The sequence below is a fragment of the Podarcis muralis genome, chromosome 13 (genome assembly GCF_964188315.1).
Source record: "Podarcis muralis chromosome 13, rPodMur119.hap1.1, whole genome shotgun sequence".
Classification (NCBI taxonomy): Eukaryota; Metazoa; Chordata; class Lepidosauria; order Squamata; family Lacertidae; genus Podarcis; species Podarcis muralis.
The window spans coordinates 21,451,400-21,467,454 of record NC_135667.1 but is presented as its reverse complement, the minus strand read 5'-3'; the positions used below and the strand labels follow the sequence as shown (position 1 = coordinate 21,467,454).

Here is a 16,055-nt window from a genome sequence, read left to right as displayed (position 1 = left end):
TCATAATAATTTCTCTTAAGGCACTACATGCCGTAAATTTCATACCGGTGGTCCACAACCGTTCCCAGTCAGCAAACATAATGTTATGACCAATGTCTTGAGCCCATTTTATCATAGCCAATTTAACCGTTTCATCCTCAGTGTTCCATTTCAACAGCAAATCATACATTCTTGACAGTATCTTAGCATTGGGTTCTAACAATTCTGTTTCCAGCTTTGATTTTTCCACCTGGAAGCCATTTTTCCTGTCCAAGTTATAGGCCTCTCTTACTTGAAAATAATGTAACCAATCCCACACCTTGGTTTTAAGTTTCTCATAACTCTGCAATTTCCACCTTTCCCCTTCTTGTTCTAAAATTTCCGAATACCTCGGCCATTTAGATTCCATATTAACCTTTTTCACAGCTTTGGCTTCCATTGGCGACAACCACCTTGGGGTCTTACTTTCCAAAAAATCTTTATATCTATTCCAGACATTAAATAAAGCTTTCCTTACAATATGGTTTTTAAACCCTTTATGAGCTTTAACCTTATCATACCACAGATATGCATGCCACCCAAACGCATTATTGAAACCTTCTGGATCCAAAATGTCTGTGTTCTCAAGAAGTAGCCATTCCTTCAACCAGCAAAAAGCTGCTGCTTCATAATATAGCTTAAAGTCCGGCAGGGCAAACCCCCCTCTATTCTTAGTATCAGTAAGGATTTTATATTTTATTCTGGGCTTTTTGCCCTGCCAGACAAATCTAGATATTTCCTTTTGCCACTTCTTGAAACAATCCATCTTGTCAATAATTTGTAACGTCTGAAACAAAAACAACATTCTTGGCAATACATTCATTTTGATAACAGCAATTCTACCCAATAAGGAAAGCTTCAGATTTGTCCAGATTTCAAGATCTTTTTTCACTTCTGACCAACACTTCTCATAATTATCCTTAAATAAATTGGCATTTTTAGCAGTCATATTTACCCCTAGGTATTTCACTTTTTTCACCAATGATAAACCTGTTTCTCCCTGAAACCTTTCCTTTTCAGTCGATGTTAAATTCTTCTCCAACACCATAGTTTTTGATTTATTCAACTTAAATCCTGCCACCTGACCAAATTCTTGTATTATTTCCAATGCTCTCTTAGTGCTAGGAATTGGCTCCTGTAATGTCAAAACTAGGTCATCTGCATATGCTTTAAGTTTATAATGTTTAGCTCCGACCTGTATACCCTGAATCTGTTGGTCCCTTCTAATCATGTTCAGCAAAACCTCCAGTACTGAAATAAAAAGCAGAGGGGAAATTGGGCAGCCTTGTCGTGTCCCTTTCTCTATCTTAACTTCTTTTGTAACTGTATTGTTCACTATTAGTTTTGCCCTTTGTTCTGAGTAAATCGCACCTATGCCGTTTCCAAACCTTTCTCCCACCCCCATCCCTTGCAAATTTTTCCTCATAAAACTCCAAGAAATATTGTCAAAGGCTTTCTCCGCATCAATAAATATCAGGACAGCTTTTGTATTAATGTTAACTTGCAATTTTTCAAGAATGTCAATCAAGTTCCTTGTGTTATTTGACATATATCTGCCTGGAAGAAAGCCAGCTTGGTCTTTATGTATCAATCCAGCTAAAACTTTTTTCAATCTTTTAGCCAAAATGTCAGCAAAAATTTTGTAATCCACGTTAAGTAGGGATATGGTGCGGTAGTTCTTAAGTTGTGTCTTTTCAGACTCATTTTTCGGTATAAGTGTGATGTAGGCCTCTTTCCACGTTTCCGGCGCTCTTTTCCCCTCCATTATTTCATTGCAGACCTCCATTAATGGTTGAGTTAAATAGTCTTTCAATACTTTGTAATATTTGGAGGATAGCCCATCCGGCCCTGGAGACTTGCCAAGTTGCAGATTCTTTATGGCACCTTCGACCTCCTGTTCAGAAATTTTTCCATTCAGTATTAATTTATTCTCTTGAGATATTTTTTGTAATCCATTTGTTTCTAGGAATTTCTCCATTTTATTCTCATCCTGTGGCCCTTGTGCATACAATTGTTTAAAATATCTCTGGAAACATTCTTTAATTTCCTTTGGGTTTTGTATGTTCCTTCCATTTACTTCAAGATTAGTCACAGTATTCAATTTTTGTCTTTTCTTCAGCTGCCAAGCTAGCAGCTTTCCACACTTATTAGCCGATTCAAATGTTTTTTGTCTCATCTGTTTAATCTTCCATTCTATATCCTGATTTATCATTTTCTGATATTGTGTTTGGTATGATTTAATTTCCCGTAGAATCTCCTGTGACTTAGGTTTAGACCTTAATCTCTTCTCTCCTTCTTTAATTTTCTCCAGAATCTTTCCTTTTCTGTCCTCTTGAAGTCTCCTCTTTATGGCATTTTGCTGAATCAAAAAACCTCTCATTACTGCTTTACTTGCGTCCCAGATTCCTCTTTTTTCTACTGTAGTCTTCAGGTTTATTTCAAAATAGTCTTTTATAGTTTTTTGGGCCTTCTTAATAATTTCTGGATCTCTAAACAAGGTGTCATTCATTCTCCATCTGAAGGAACCAGTCAATGTTAGTTTCATTTCCATTCACACTGGCACAGTTAAACAACAACAACTTCCCCCCCAAAATAGTTATTCTCTCATTTCTCCATCTTCTTCCACACCCCTTATATAATATAAAGGGACATTATTGCACCTTATCAGAACTTCACCAAGGTGTCCAGATAATGCACCATCAATATATTCTTCTGTATTTGCAAGCTGCATGTTCATGTCGCCATTGATGGAGACCCATCACTGGCTTCAGTCAGCCCATTTAGGAAGAGCTTTGGATTGAGAGGCAGACTCATAGCAACCAGACCAACCTAAGGGTGGCTGTGGCAACAAAAAAATTATTGGCGGGCAGTACGTGTGCCCGCCAAAGCTCTGAAAAGAAAGCATGGAAGTGACAAACACTTCTGCTTCCACTAGTCTGCGAGCAGCTCTTATCTCACACTGCTCAGATTGGGATGATGTACAACAATTTCTATATATTTGTGTGTGCATGCACACCCACACACCCACCCACACACCAAACCTTCAAGAAAGTGTGGCAGGATGTACTGCTTTTGAAGGTGCCAGCCGTGCTCTCTCCCACGATACTCTATTCCATTTCCTTTCCAAAATATTATTGTCATCCCGCCTCATAAGAGCCAGTCAGCATTACACACCCTCTGAGTCCTCCGTCCTCATTGGACTATTTGGACGGGTTGTTCCCTTAAGGTTTAATTTCTTAAGGGTTTTGGTTTTGTACTTAATAATAATAATTTATTATTTATACCCCGCCCATCTGGCTGGGTTTCCCCAGCCACTCTGGGCGGCTCCCAATCAAATATTAAAAACATGATACAGCATTAAACATTAACAACGTACCATACCTAAACTTCCCTATGGCTCCCTAGCTGTCTGGCACTCATCACCTGAGTTTGTTTTAAATAGAGTCATAAAGGTAAACCCCCGCTCCTTTCCCAACCCCAAATTGGCCTTTGAAGATTGCTACACTGCCATTCAGTTCATTCTATTTTTAGTTTTTTCTAACCTATGTTAGAAAATGTTATTCACCCATCAAGTTAGTTGCACTTTTTCAGTTTTTGGGGTGGACACTCCATTGTCTCTGTGGGTGATGTGTCAATTACTAAGATACAGTGGTACCTCAGGTTACATACGCTTCAGGTTACATACGCTTCAGGTTACAGACTCCGCTAACCCAGAAATAGTGCTTCAGGTTAAGAACTTTGCTTCAGAATGAGAACAGAAATTGTGCTCCGGCGGCGTGGCAGCAGCAGGAGGCCCCATTAGCTAAAGTGGTGCTTCAGGTTAAGAACAGTTTCAGGTTAAGTACGGACCTCCGTAATGAATTAAGTACTTAACCTGAGGTACCACTGTAAATATTTTGTGGGTGGAGGATGCTTATTGTACTTTTTGGTGCTGCTGGAGTACATGGTGCACACGGGGTTAACACAGGCAAGTAAGAATCCCTTAGGAGGTTATAATCTAAAATGGAGAACTGAGGAAAGCAGTGGAGTAGGAAGTAAGGAACTTCAGGCCTGAGTGTCAAATGCAGGCCTCCAGCCTCCAGGCTGTACCCCTTACTGATTGTCTTCAAGTGCTTTTGCCTGGCTGGAATGTGCTCTTGAGCTGTGGTCATGCCTCTCGCACGCCTGACTGGAAGATGGGCAGCTAGCAGGTAGATGTACAAACACTGAATTTTTTGGAATTGAGCCTCCTGTACACAGGTACGCTTGCTTTTGGTTCCTCCAACTACTGGCATGGATCACTGTGGAGCTGAAATGAGGGTGCTCACCTCTGAGGTAGGAGGAGGAAGGAAAGAGGCAGTGGGTCTGGCTGTGGGTGTTGCATGTCCTTTGAAGTTTGGTTACAATTGGGGATAAGCCTATTAAGGGGATAAGCCAGAGGCAAAATGGAGGTGGGAGGAGTGGGGTTTGAAGGAAGAGGAGGCAGAACTTAAGAGCTGTGATTGAGAGGGCATTCTACATACAAGGCAGACAAGATTGAAGTATTTTAGGAGTGAAGGAAACCTACATAAAATGGAGAAGAGGAGCTGAAGTGTTACATTTCGGCAATAACGGTGAATTCTGGACTTCAGGATTGGGGACAGAGGAAGACAGGGCCGGCTCTATCATTAGGCAGTGAATCACGCCAACGCCGTAGAATTAAAGCACTCCTATACCACCTTGAGGGGACGCGGGTGGCGCTGTGGGTAAAAGCCTCAGCGCCTAGGGCTTGCCGATCGAAAGGTCGGCGGTTCGAATCCCCGCGGCGGGGTGCGCTCCCACTGCTCGGTCCCAGCGCCTGCCAACCTAGCAGTTCGAAAGCACCCCCGGGTGCAAGTAGATAAATAGGGACCGCTTACTGGCGGGAAGGTAAACGGCGTTTCCGTGTGCTGCGCTGGCTCACCAGATGCAGCTTGTCACACTGGCCACGTGACCCGGAAGTGTCTCCGGACAGCACTGGCCCCTGGCCTCTTGAGTGAGATGGGCGCACAACCCCAGGGTCTGTCAAGACTGGCCCGTACGGGCAGGGGTACCTTTACCTTTACCTTATACCACCTTGACAATCATCATGGCTTCCCTCAAACAATCCTGGGAACTGTAGTTTAAGGGTGTTGGGGATGGTAGCTCTGTGACGGGTCTCCCAACAAATCACAGCACCCTTAACAAACAACAGTTCCCAGGGTTTATTGGTGGAAGCCCTGGTTGCTAAAGTGGCCTAAGAGTGCTGTCAGTGTGTGGTGTGAATGTAACAGATTCAGAGGAGGCTGAGGGAGCAATGTTGGTGAGGTATTAAGATGACAGAAAGTGTGATCCACATGGACTGTCCTGGGCTTCAAAACTGGCCTCCTGTCCTGCCCACTGTTATATTCAGCTCACAACCTAGCTGCCTTCTGTACATGAATGGAATGAGGTGGGGATCTTTAACCTTTATTCCAGGCAGCAAAACACCACAGGAAAGAAACCAGAGGGGGAAAAATAATCCATATTCATCACATTTTTCCACCCACGCTTCCTCGAAAGCTCAGGTTCCCTCCCATTTTATCCTCAGAGCAAACCTATGAGGTAAGTTAGGCTGAGAGATAAGAGATTGGCTCAAAGCCATTTAAGGATGCATTCAGACTTCTGGAATATTGTGTTACTTTTCCCAATTATAATGCTAGCGGTTCTGACCTGTTTTCTAAATGTTCCTTTCACACTGCAGCCCCTGTTGTTATGGAACTCTGGCTCCTTGACCAATATACCAGCATGTCACACTAAATTTCATTCACACCAGAGGGTGCAGAGCGAGACAATGACCGTCACTGGACAAAAATACTACTCCCCCCCCCCCCACTTTCCGCACCTGCGTGCTTCTTTTTTCTGTTCCCTCATGATTCCCCCATGAAAAAAGCAGAAAAGAACTTCATGCCCCCAAATTCATGGCTTTAGTCCCACAATTTTCTGAGTTAAGGGGGCTGCAGATTCTCTTTTTTTCTGGGATCAAATAACACGGAAATGAGTGCTAAACTTGAGCTGTAGTTTTTGTTTTCTAGAAGTGGCTTTTATGTCACATGAAAGCTCACATATACCTGTAATGTGGAAATTAACAGGGAATCATTGGGGAAACATGATTTTTAAAAATCCTGCTGTGTGAATACAGTCACAGTGAACTTTGTGGCAAAAGTGAGGAGAAAAATCTGGGACTCCCCAACTCCATGATGACCACTACACTGTGCTGGCTTTCAGGGGGTGGGATGTTAAGGAACTGATGCTGCTCCCTGGATTTCACAACGTGGGTGCTATGTACAAACTCTGGAGAGTAGAGTTGGGATTTTGCATCTTGTGTGCAGCAAATGTTCTGGGGACTATAGCGAAACAGAAGAGGGAATTACAGCACTAAGACTGCAGTCAGCATATATTGGGGGTGAGGAAGCAAGCCGGCATTAGGTTAGAAAGAAACCCCACCCCACCCCTCGGTCTCTTTCTTCCCAGAGTTCCCCTTGCAGCGGCTTGTCCGCCATTGCCCTCTGTTCCAGACCCCCACCCTGTACGTCCCACTTCATGCCAGTTTTGACGGGAGGAGACTCGCATCTCATGCCAGGGAGATCGGCTTCCTTGTCCCTACGTGTCTGGCTGTGGAAGGCTCGGCCTGGCACTGGAATGTACTGGTACCCCTCCAAGAAGTCAGGCAGGGATCTCGCCTTACAGGGGTCGACTACTGGGCCCACATCCAAGAAAATGGGAGGTGGGTGGTGGTGTGGGGCAGGGGGAGGGTGGGTGTCCTGCACTTCTGCTTGTTTGCTGAAGTAGAGGAAAGCCAGCCAGCCTGCCAGGTTGCTCTCACTGCCCGGATAGCTAGCACCTGAGTTCATTCAAAGTGGCATGTGAGACAGACAGACAGACAGACTCACTCATAGGGAGTTTCAAACTGAAATGGGGGATTTCCAAAAGATGTTGGTGGGGCAAATCTGATTCTTTCATGCCTGTCTCTCATGTTCCCTAGTTCTTTCGCAAAAATGTTGCTCCCCCACCTTCACAATTGCAATTGGAATGGGGAAGTGAAGTTCTTCATTTTTTTCCCCTCACACAACTTATTTTTTTCTTAGAACAGTCATCTTATGTTTGGCTCAAATTAATGTACCTGCCCCCCCCCCAATTAGGAAGGAAGGGTGTCTGTAGGTCTTGCACTCCCCCTTCCACAACCTCTCCCCGTAGAATTTGTTCTCCCCTCTACCCACCCCATCTTGCCACTGGCAGTAGGCCTCAATTTGTTCTAGGTTTCACCCCAGGTAGGGCTGCCATACGTCCGGATTTTTGTGGGAATCGCACAGCATTTTGGTGTCCGTGGGATTTTTGCAAAATCAGGAAAAATGTCCAGGAAAACCCAGATGTATGGCAAGGGGGGTAAAGTAAAAAAAATAAAAATCCAGAAAAGCACCAAAACTTTGTGGGGGGGGGGAATGTTCCCCCAAAAAACTCAACTTTGTCTAGATTTTCAGTTTTGGGAATATGGTAACCCTAAACCCAGGCAACTCTTTTGAAGGAAGGTTTCCACTCAAATTGGGAAGCTATGAGAGTTCCTGAACATGTACAAATCCCCCCACAGACGTATATCTGGGGTTGGGGAAAGATTTTCAGTTTAGCGGTTTTGTTATTCAAGAGGATATGATCTTTTAAACCTCTCCTTGAGAAATTAAGCACCGCTTGTGTACACAGAGCAAACACCATATGCTGCTCCACAGGCTTCTGGTACGTACTGGATTTAACCCCCTCTCCTCATGCAATCTGTGGGTTTCACCTGGACCGGGGAGGGCTGTTGTGTGGAGTGAGGTGACTCACATCCTCTTTCTCCCTTTCTCTTCATTTCAAGGAAATACCGGTACTTGCCATTCCCTATGGGCTAAATTCAAAGAACAAGTGTCATTGATCCCGGTGCCACGAAACTCATTAGGTTTCTAGCCTCTTTTAGACAGTTAGGAAAGGCAGGTGACAGAAACCCTGCCTGTATTTCATGCTGGGGCGGGGCTGAGCGGGAGAGATGGCATCAGCACATAATGTATGGATAGAATAACATTTATTTCCTATTTTTAATTATATTTATGCATTAAGTTAATTATTTATTATTACATTTACTTTGCTCACAAGCTCAAGGTGGCATGTGTGCTTCTCCCTCCGTCCGTTTCATCCCACAACAACCCTGTGAGGTAGGTCAGCCTGAGAGTTAAGCGGCTCAAGGTCACCCAGTGGCTGAGTGGGAATTTGAGCCCTGGTCTCCCAGAGTACCAGCCCATTATAACGGTTTACACAGCCCTTCTGGATCAAGCCAGCGACACCCCCCCCCCTCTCGTCCAGCATCTTGTTCTCACAGATGCCTGTGGGAATCCCAAATTGTGTCCTAATTGCTGTGCAAAGGATATTTGTTAAGTTGTGGGTGAACATATCAGACGACACAGCGATTCTTCAAACAGCTCTTGTTTATTCACAGGCCAGAACAGAACCGAACTGAAGGGTTCAGCCTGCCTGCTTATATAGAGCTCCGCTAGAACGCAACAGTAACCATTTTCTGTAACTATCCAATCACTGAACATCACTTTCAATCCCTTATTTGCATATGTGGACCTGAGTGAAAACTATCTACAGTATCCCTCTGCTGGCCCAGGGTGAGAACTTCAGTACATAACAATATTAGTTTCCTGTAGAGCTATATCCAGGTTTAACAAGGCACCAATCAAAATATCCTTGGATAGGCCCTGACAGGCCAATGTGGCATCTCTGACAGGCAGCAGCAGTGCTCTGAGCTGCGCCATGTGTCGGGGGGGGGGGCTGCCATTTTGATTTCCCACAGTGTCCCAGACTGTGGCACTGCAGTGTGGGGGGTTGTTTTGGGAAATAAAAATGGCAGTTAGACCCAGATGCCAGGGGAAAGGTGAGGGGAAAGAGAGCCCTGGCAGCTGCCCAAAGCCCAGCTGGAAAAGTCACACACTTTGCATTGTAGATCGGTGTGTGCATCTGTATTTTGCATCCAGAACACAGGTGTTCATATGAGCTGCAAATCAGCCTAGAAAATGTGGTGTGTGCGCTCTCTCTCTCTCTCTCTCTCACACACACACACACACACACACACACCATCCATTCTTCAATGTCAGGCCTTCATACTGCAACATGTAAAGCAGTAATAAGGAGCGGAGTGCCTCTGAGCATGGGCAAAATGAATTTCTCTCAGAAGTTCCCTTGTATCTGGGAGTAAAGTGGACTAGTTTCAGCTCAGCGGCAGAGCGCATACCTTACATCCAGAAGATTCCAGCATCTTCTGGTAAATGCGGGAAAGAGCCCCCACTGAAACCCTGACGAGCGGCTGCCAGTCATTGTCAGTACTGAGCTCTTTCTCCGGATTGATGGTCTGACTCGGAATAAACCATCTTCCTCTGTCCCCTCCCCCCACATATAAACACACCTTGTCAGCCCTTTGGCCTTCCCGTTCATTTATACACTGGCGTTCTCTTTAATAAAGAAGCCAATCCCCGTCCTGACACACTTTTCTACTCCAGGACAGCCTGCTCTTTGGCCTGTGCTCCTTGGGGTGCTTAATTTGAGTTTTGTCCCAGAACCGTTTTTTAAAAAACCAAAACCCTCAAATCTCCCCCATCAGGCGTTATCTGGAGGGGTTCTCCCCCCTTTCCTTTTTTACTTTCAAGCAGGCTGAAAAGGTACCCCTGATGCGAAAATGTTTGAAATGCCTTTCACTCACCGCCTGCCAACTCTAACAGATTCGGGAGTAGGGGTGGGGCTTCAGAGTCCAAAGGGGCACAGCTATCAGGCAAGTTTGAGCCCCAGATCATGTATACCAATGATGCTGTCTAACACTTTAGTCTTCAACTGGTGGGTTGAGACCCTCTACTGCGTCGCTTCCTGGTGTCAGATAGGTTATTAATAGTAACACCACTATAAAATATAGAATTGGAAATATATGTCGAAGTTCCTGTGCCTCTATTTCACAAGAGCCTGAGAAGGCTGGGGGCTTTGCTAAGGAACCACTCTTGAATGGCAGGGCATGAGTAAATGAAGCGGTGAAGAAGAGTCCTCCTGAGCTTATACAGAGTGCCTTTCCTCAGAAATAGTCCCCAAACAGGGAAACTTAGAGCTTCTATGTCAGACTGAGTGATGTGTGATACGCACAAACTCCCGACACACTCCACCTATTACAAATGAAGCACTTTTCAATATATTTTCAATATATTCACTATCCATCCTCCCCACATTTGTTTCTGTGTCCCCCTCCCCTCCCTTTGTAATTAAGCTTTGCTCTCACTTTCCAAAAGGTCTGCAGTCCCCTTTCCTCACCCCAAAAATAAGACCAGAGACAGATAGGTTACAAACATTTATCTTCTTTATCTGAATAATACAGTTTTCAGTAACACCACACAGACCTCTGGGAGGGAGTGATCACAAAAGATAGTCCCATTTGACCCTTCTTGCTCAAGGGGAAAGAGTTACCTCAGGAACTCCCCCCCACCCAGTGGCGTAGCGTGGGGGGTGCAGGGGGGGGCCGGCCGCACCGGGCGCAACTTCTGGAGGTTAGGGTTAGGGGGCGCAAATCCACGGGTTGGGGGCGCAAATCCACGGGTTAGGGGGCACAAATTACTTGCCTTGCCCCGGGTGCTGACAACCCACGCTACGCCACTGCCCCCACCCTACCCTTTCCTTAGGAAACTTCTGAAGGGGAAAAAAGGGGGGGCAGGGCTGAGAATCCTGTTTCCCACCCCCATTCCAATAACAGAGGGGGTGGAAGCCAGAACAGCTGGGTTCTCTTCCCAAATCTGTGAGCGGAGGGGAGCCTAATGCATCAGGGTGTGTGAGAGAGACAGATTTCCTCCTTGCACTGTCTGAGGCAGGCTGTGGTAGGGAGCAACAGGGGCAAAACATCCTCATCTGTTTGTCCAGGCCTCTAGGAGTAGCCAAAGCCTTGACAAATTATTAACCAGCAAGCAAATAGCACCAGTCCAAGGCAAAAGAGGGTCAGGGTCTCCTGCCACATCCTGCCTAGCCCCCCTGCACTCACCAAACCAAGGCTCTTGTTCCTCACTTCCCATTTTATCCCGCCATTCTCACACAAGCCTTGTGAGGAAGTCGTGCCTTGCCTCCATTCTCCACACCCCTTGTGGTCTCTTTGTTCTTGATATGCCAGGTTTGGGTAGGCTTGCTTACCCTGCCCATTTCTCCTTTGATTAGTTTCATTTCTACCCTCAAACCTCACCCCGTCAATTCCCTCTTTTGTTTCAGCCATGTCAGCATCCAATTGCCATTTCCAATATTAAAAACCACTTGTTCTCTGACTCTCCGTTTCCCCCTCACTTTTTGTTCTTGACGAAACTTTTTCTAATGAGCTGGTTCTTGCAGCAGAGCTGCTTTATAACAAGACAGACAGTCCTCCTCAGTGTTTCCTCTTTCTCTCATATTTAATTTCCCTGGCTCTTCTCATGTTTCTGCCTGCGTTTTGTTTGTTCACAAGTGCCTCTCCGTTCTTATCTGCCCCTATGCCTCCATTCCCAAACAATCATTTGCTGGCTTAGCCATTAACTTGGCCCGCATTATCCTTGTCCCATCTCCCTGCTCTCATTTGCTCAGCCTCCTCAGGTACAGTTTCTGCATTCCAGTTGTGTTTGCTGCCCCACTCATCTCTTTCCTAATTGTTTGTTCATTCTCTCACATATCCGTTTATTTGTTCATGTTTCCCCTAATCTCCCACCCGCTCATGGTCTCACACATACACCTGTGCATGTGCACGCAACTGAGAATTGCCAGATATCACGGCTCAACCCATACCGATTGGCTTTGTCCCATTTCCCCCGCTGAAAAAGTCCTTGGGCCAGTAACTCCTGTCAGGGTTTGGGCCTAGCAACATCTGGCAAGTCTACCCTCCCCCCAACCACAGCTCTTCATACATAGTCCCTCTTGTCGATCCCACTGCCTGGAGGCGCAGTGGATCTGGCCGGGACGGAGTACCCAATGCGGGCTGGGTAGCGGTCTTCCCGCGGCGGGCAGGAGCAACATAGAAGAGACCCTCCAAGCAGCAGCAGTGCGGAAGCTGCCCAGCCAACATAGAGGGCGGCCCCCAGCTCCCTTTTCAGGGCCTCGACCACCATTGGGTTGTAGAAGTCGCGGATTATCGAGTTGGCCGACCAGCACACCGGGATGAGGGTCAAGAGACCCGAGATGATGAAGAGCGCCCCCGAGGTGATGACGATGCGTGCCTTGGCCCCCTCGTCCTCCACGCAGTTGGTGCACTTGGCTCCCACGATGGCCACCAGCAGTGCCAGGATGGCCAGCAGCACAGAGACGACCATGAGGGCCCGGGCAGCTTGGACGTCCTGCGAGAGGGCCAGCATGGAGTCGTAGATCTTGCACTGCATCTGCCCGGTGCTCTGCACAATGCAGTTCATCCACAGCCCCTCCCAGATGATCTGCGCCACGACAATGTTGTTCCCGATAAACGCGGTGACCCTCCACATGGGCAGGGCGCAAGCGATGATGGTCCCTATCCAACCAACAATGCACAGGCCTATGGCCAAGATCTCCAACCCTGCGGAGGACATTGTGAGCGGAGACTTGCTTTCTTAGCCTGCTGCAAGACACGTACTCCTTCTTCCGCCACCCTCTGGGAGGGTCGGGGAACGCACGTTTTACCGGGCAGCAGTGTCCGAAGGCAGGCTGTCTTTTACAGGGATCAATGTGGGTGAGAATTCAAAGACACACAATCTTCAGAGTGAAGGATGCTGCAATGGGAGATAACTTATTTCCCCAAAGAGCAGCTTTGGCCAGTAAGTCCTGGAAGGATATTCCAACGACTTGTGGGCCCAGGAGGAGGGTTTCTGATGGGGCTCCTCTGCAAAACCAAGTCTCTTTATCGGACCGGTTGATGACACAGCTACAAAAGAGGCCTTCTTGTGTTACCTGCGACTGGAGATGCCAGCCTGGAAGATGGCAGTCAACAGCATCCAAGAGATGGTCTGTGATGTGGAGTCGTCCAGGGATACCTGTCCTTTTATGAGCTTGGCCGGACCAAAGGCAGACAGGTGCGGTGGAACCAGCAAAGGAAAGAGGCCCAGGAAGGAGCTGCTAGCGATGGTGGGAGCTGGACAGATCCTCCGTCTTCTCTTCCCCTCCCTGGTTTCGGCAGGCTGCTTGTTATTGAATTTGCTCTCCTTCACAGGTACCTGCTGTTGTCTAGAAGGATCCCGTGGGAGCCCGTGCTTAGGGACAGGGAGGGGCGGGTTATATGAACCCCCAACAGGTGGGTGGGAGGAGCAGGCAGCCCAAGCCGAGAAGGGCATTGGGGGTTCCATGGTAACGACAGAATGGGTGGTGGTGTCGAGGAGAGAGTTTGAATATTTCTTTATTTTCTGTTGGCGAGTTGGGAAGCTGCCCGTTCTAGAGGGGAAAGGGTGGGAGGGGAGGAGAAGGCTGAGAAAAACAAGCAGAGGTGGAGAGAAGGAGGGAGGTGGGGGGGAAGAGAAAGAGCGAGCGATCAAGCGAGAAAGGGAGTTTCTGTGGTTGAATTCAAGAGGCACAGAGAAGTGGAGCCTATCAGATATTCCCCGTGCCAGCCAACTGCAGCATCATGAAAGAAATGATGAATATGCAATATATGTAATAATGATGATGATGATGATGATGATGGAAAGGGTGCCTAGTTAGAGGCACCCACACATCCCATATCATACCCATTGTACAAATGCAGCTCCCTCCAGGGTGGTGGGTGTCAGTGTTGGGGAAAACTTATGGCCCACCAAATGTTTTTGGATTCCAGCTCCGATCATCCCCAGGCAGAACGGCCAATCTTCAAGGGAAATGGGTATTATAACCTGGGGAGCCAAAGGTTTCCCCTCTGAGGTGTGGGTGAATAGCAAGGGTATAACTTTGCAATTGAGATCCTGTGCGCTTGAGTGGGGAGAGCCAAGTTCAAATCCCCACGCAAGTAGTAGTAGTAATAATAATTAATTTATTATTTCTACCCCGCCCATCTGGCTGGGTTTCACCAGCCATTCTGGGCGGCTTTCAACATAACATTAAAAACAGAATAAAACTTCAAACATTAAATACTTCCCTAAAAAGGGCTCCAGTTGCGATGTTGAAGGGAGCACAGCCACGTAGGGCTCTCTAAGCTCTTTGGAGGGAGGGCGGGATACAGATGCCAGAAATAATCAGCATTTGTGTGTAGCCTCCTTTCACTTGTTGCCATAACAAAGCTGTTTCAAACCCAATCCTAAGCAAGTTTGCTCCAGTAAAACTCACGGAGTGGCACTCAGGCTGGGTTCACTTCCCTGTTTACTCCGCACCCAGTGTGCTCCCCCCACTGTTTTGGAAAGCGGTGTGCAGTACACACGATGATAACCATAATCCACACCCCTCCTGTCATTTTGTATGATGCACTGCTTTGATCTGAATTAATAAAAAGAACGACCTAGGACTCAGCTATACAGCTGCAAATAAAATGTTTTTAAATGTGTTGTAAAGAGCAGTGTACAAATGTGACACTAGATGGCGACAGTGGGCTATGCCGAATTCAGTGTATTTTTCAAAACATTATTATTACTTTTTTAAAGCATTTTCACAGCGTTTTTAATACGTGTGTAGATTCCACCTTAGTTGCACTTTAAGCTGGTAATGTATGCAGGGCCTTACGCAGCTAAGTGACTTTGGGCCTACAACATTTATTGCATGGAAAGGTAAAGGTAAAGGTACCCCTGCCCGTACGGGCCAGTCTTGCCAGACTCTAGGGTTGTGCGCCCATCTCACTCAAGAGGCCGGGGGCGAGCCACAGCTGCATACGGAAACGCCGTTTACCTTCCCGCTATAAAGCGGTCTCTATTTATCTACTTGCACCCAGGGGTGCTTTCGAACTGCTAGGTTGGCAGGCGCTGGGACCGAGCAACGGGAGCGCACCCCGCCGCGGGGATTCGAACCGCCGACCTTTCAATCGGCAAGCCCTAGGCACTGAGGCTTTTACCCACAGCGCCACCTGCGTCCCCTCATGGAAAGGTAGCCTGACAATAATGCAGAACGCAACAATGCATGTTAACTCTAGAAAATAACAGCAATCCAGTTAGCAGTCCACAACGCGGGCATCAAAATAATTTTGGTGGCCTTTTGAAGCTATGATAGGAAAACAATTTTATGCCTGGTTTTTATTTCTGATTAGACCAATAAGATCTCCTTAAAATAATCCTGAGAGGTAAATAGCAGTGAGACAAATATAGTAATACAGAGCACTTCAAAGCATTCATATTCAGGGAGGAGAGGAAGTATCCACATGTATGCTAAAATCCCTACAAAAAAATTATTTGTTTTTGTTTTCATTTCAATTAAAAACAGTAGTCATATGCAGTAAAACAAGCAAAAATACCATTTGTATCTAAACAAAAGTGAAAGCAAAATAAACAGGTGTGTTGTTGTTTAAAAAAACATTTTAAAATTAAAAGTCAATACCACTCCAAGGTCCAAAAACAATGGAAAACTAACTAGGGTGGCTGCAGTAACCCATTCAGATGGGCCGCATATAAATAATAAATTATCTTTGGTAGACTACTAATGATACTAATACATAGTATCTACTACTAATAGTAGTAAACATCCACAGCATGCTTGGTTCAAGGCAAGAAACTAACAGGATTAGGCGGTCTAAAGGGGTTCTTCTGTCTCCAGGTCAAAAACAAGTCATGTTATCAAAGCCTGATAAAGAGCAGCTTAAGCACACATAACTCTGAAGGAGGTTGATAATGTGGCAACCGCAGCTGATAAGAAGGATTTTTTTAAAAACAGTAACCATGGACAATTTATTTTGCCCAGTGCATTTTCAAACAGTTTGTAACCTTAGCATAGCGGCTTCCCTCCAAACGAGAGATTACTCTTTTCTGCAACAGGCAAAGGAATCTGTGGCTTCCACATGCAGCTGGGCTACAACCCCTATGATCCCTGACCATCATGGATGCTGGCTGGGAACATCCGAAAGATCATATCCTCTCTTAACTACTGAATCACTG

The 16,055-nt window shown here is 46.3% G+C and overlaps 1 protein-coding gene across 1 annotated transcript; it reads right to left on the bottom strand.

Annotated features, from left to right (window-relative positions):
- Positions 1–10,384: 10,384 nt before the first annotated feature.
- LOC114581436 (claudin-9-like) lies at positions 10,385–13,279 on the bottom strand. Its single transcript, XM_028701572.2, has one exon. It carries the CDS (start codon positions 12,606–12,608, stop codon positions 11,952–11,954), a length of 657 nt encoding a protein of 218 aa, XP_028557405.1. The 5' UTR covers positions 12,609–13,279; the 3' UTR covers positions 10,385–11,951.
- Between the last annotated feature and the right edge of the window lie 2,776 nt (positions 13,280–16,055).

Coding starts and splice junctions, on each gene's coding strand:
- LOC114581436 (XM_028701572.2), bottom strand. CDS start 12,608: ATGTCCTCCGCAGGGTTGGAGATCTTGGCCATAGGCCTGTGCATTGTT.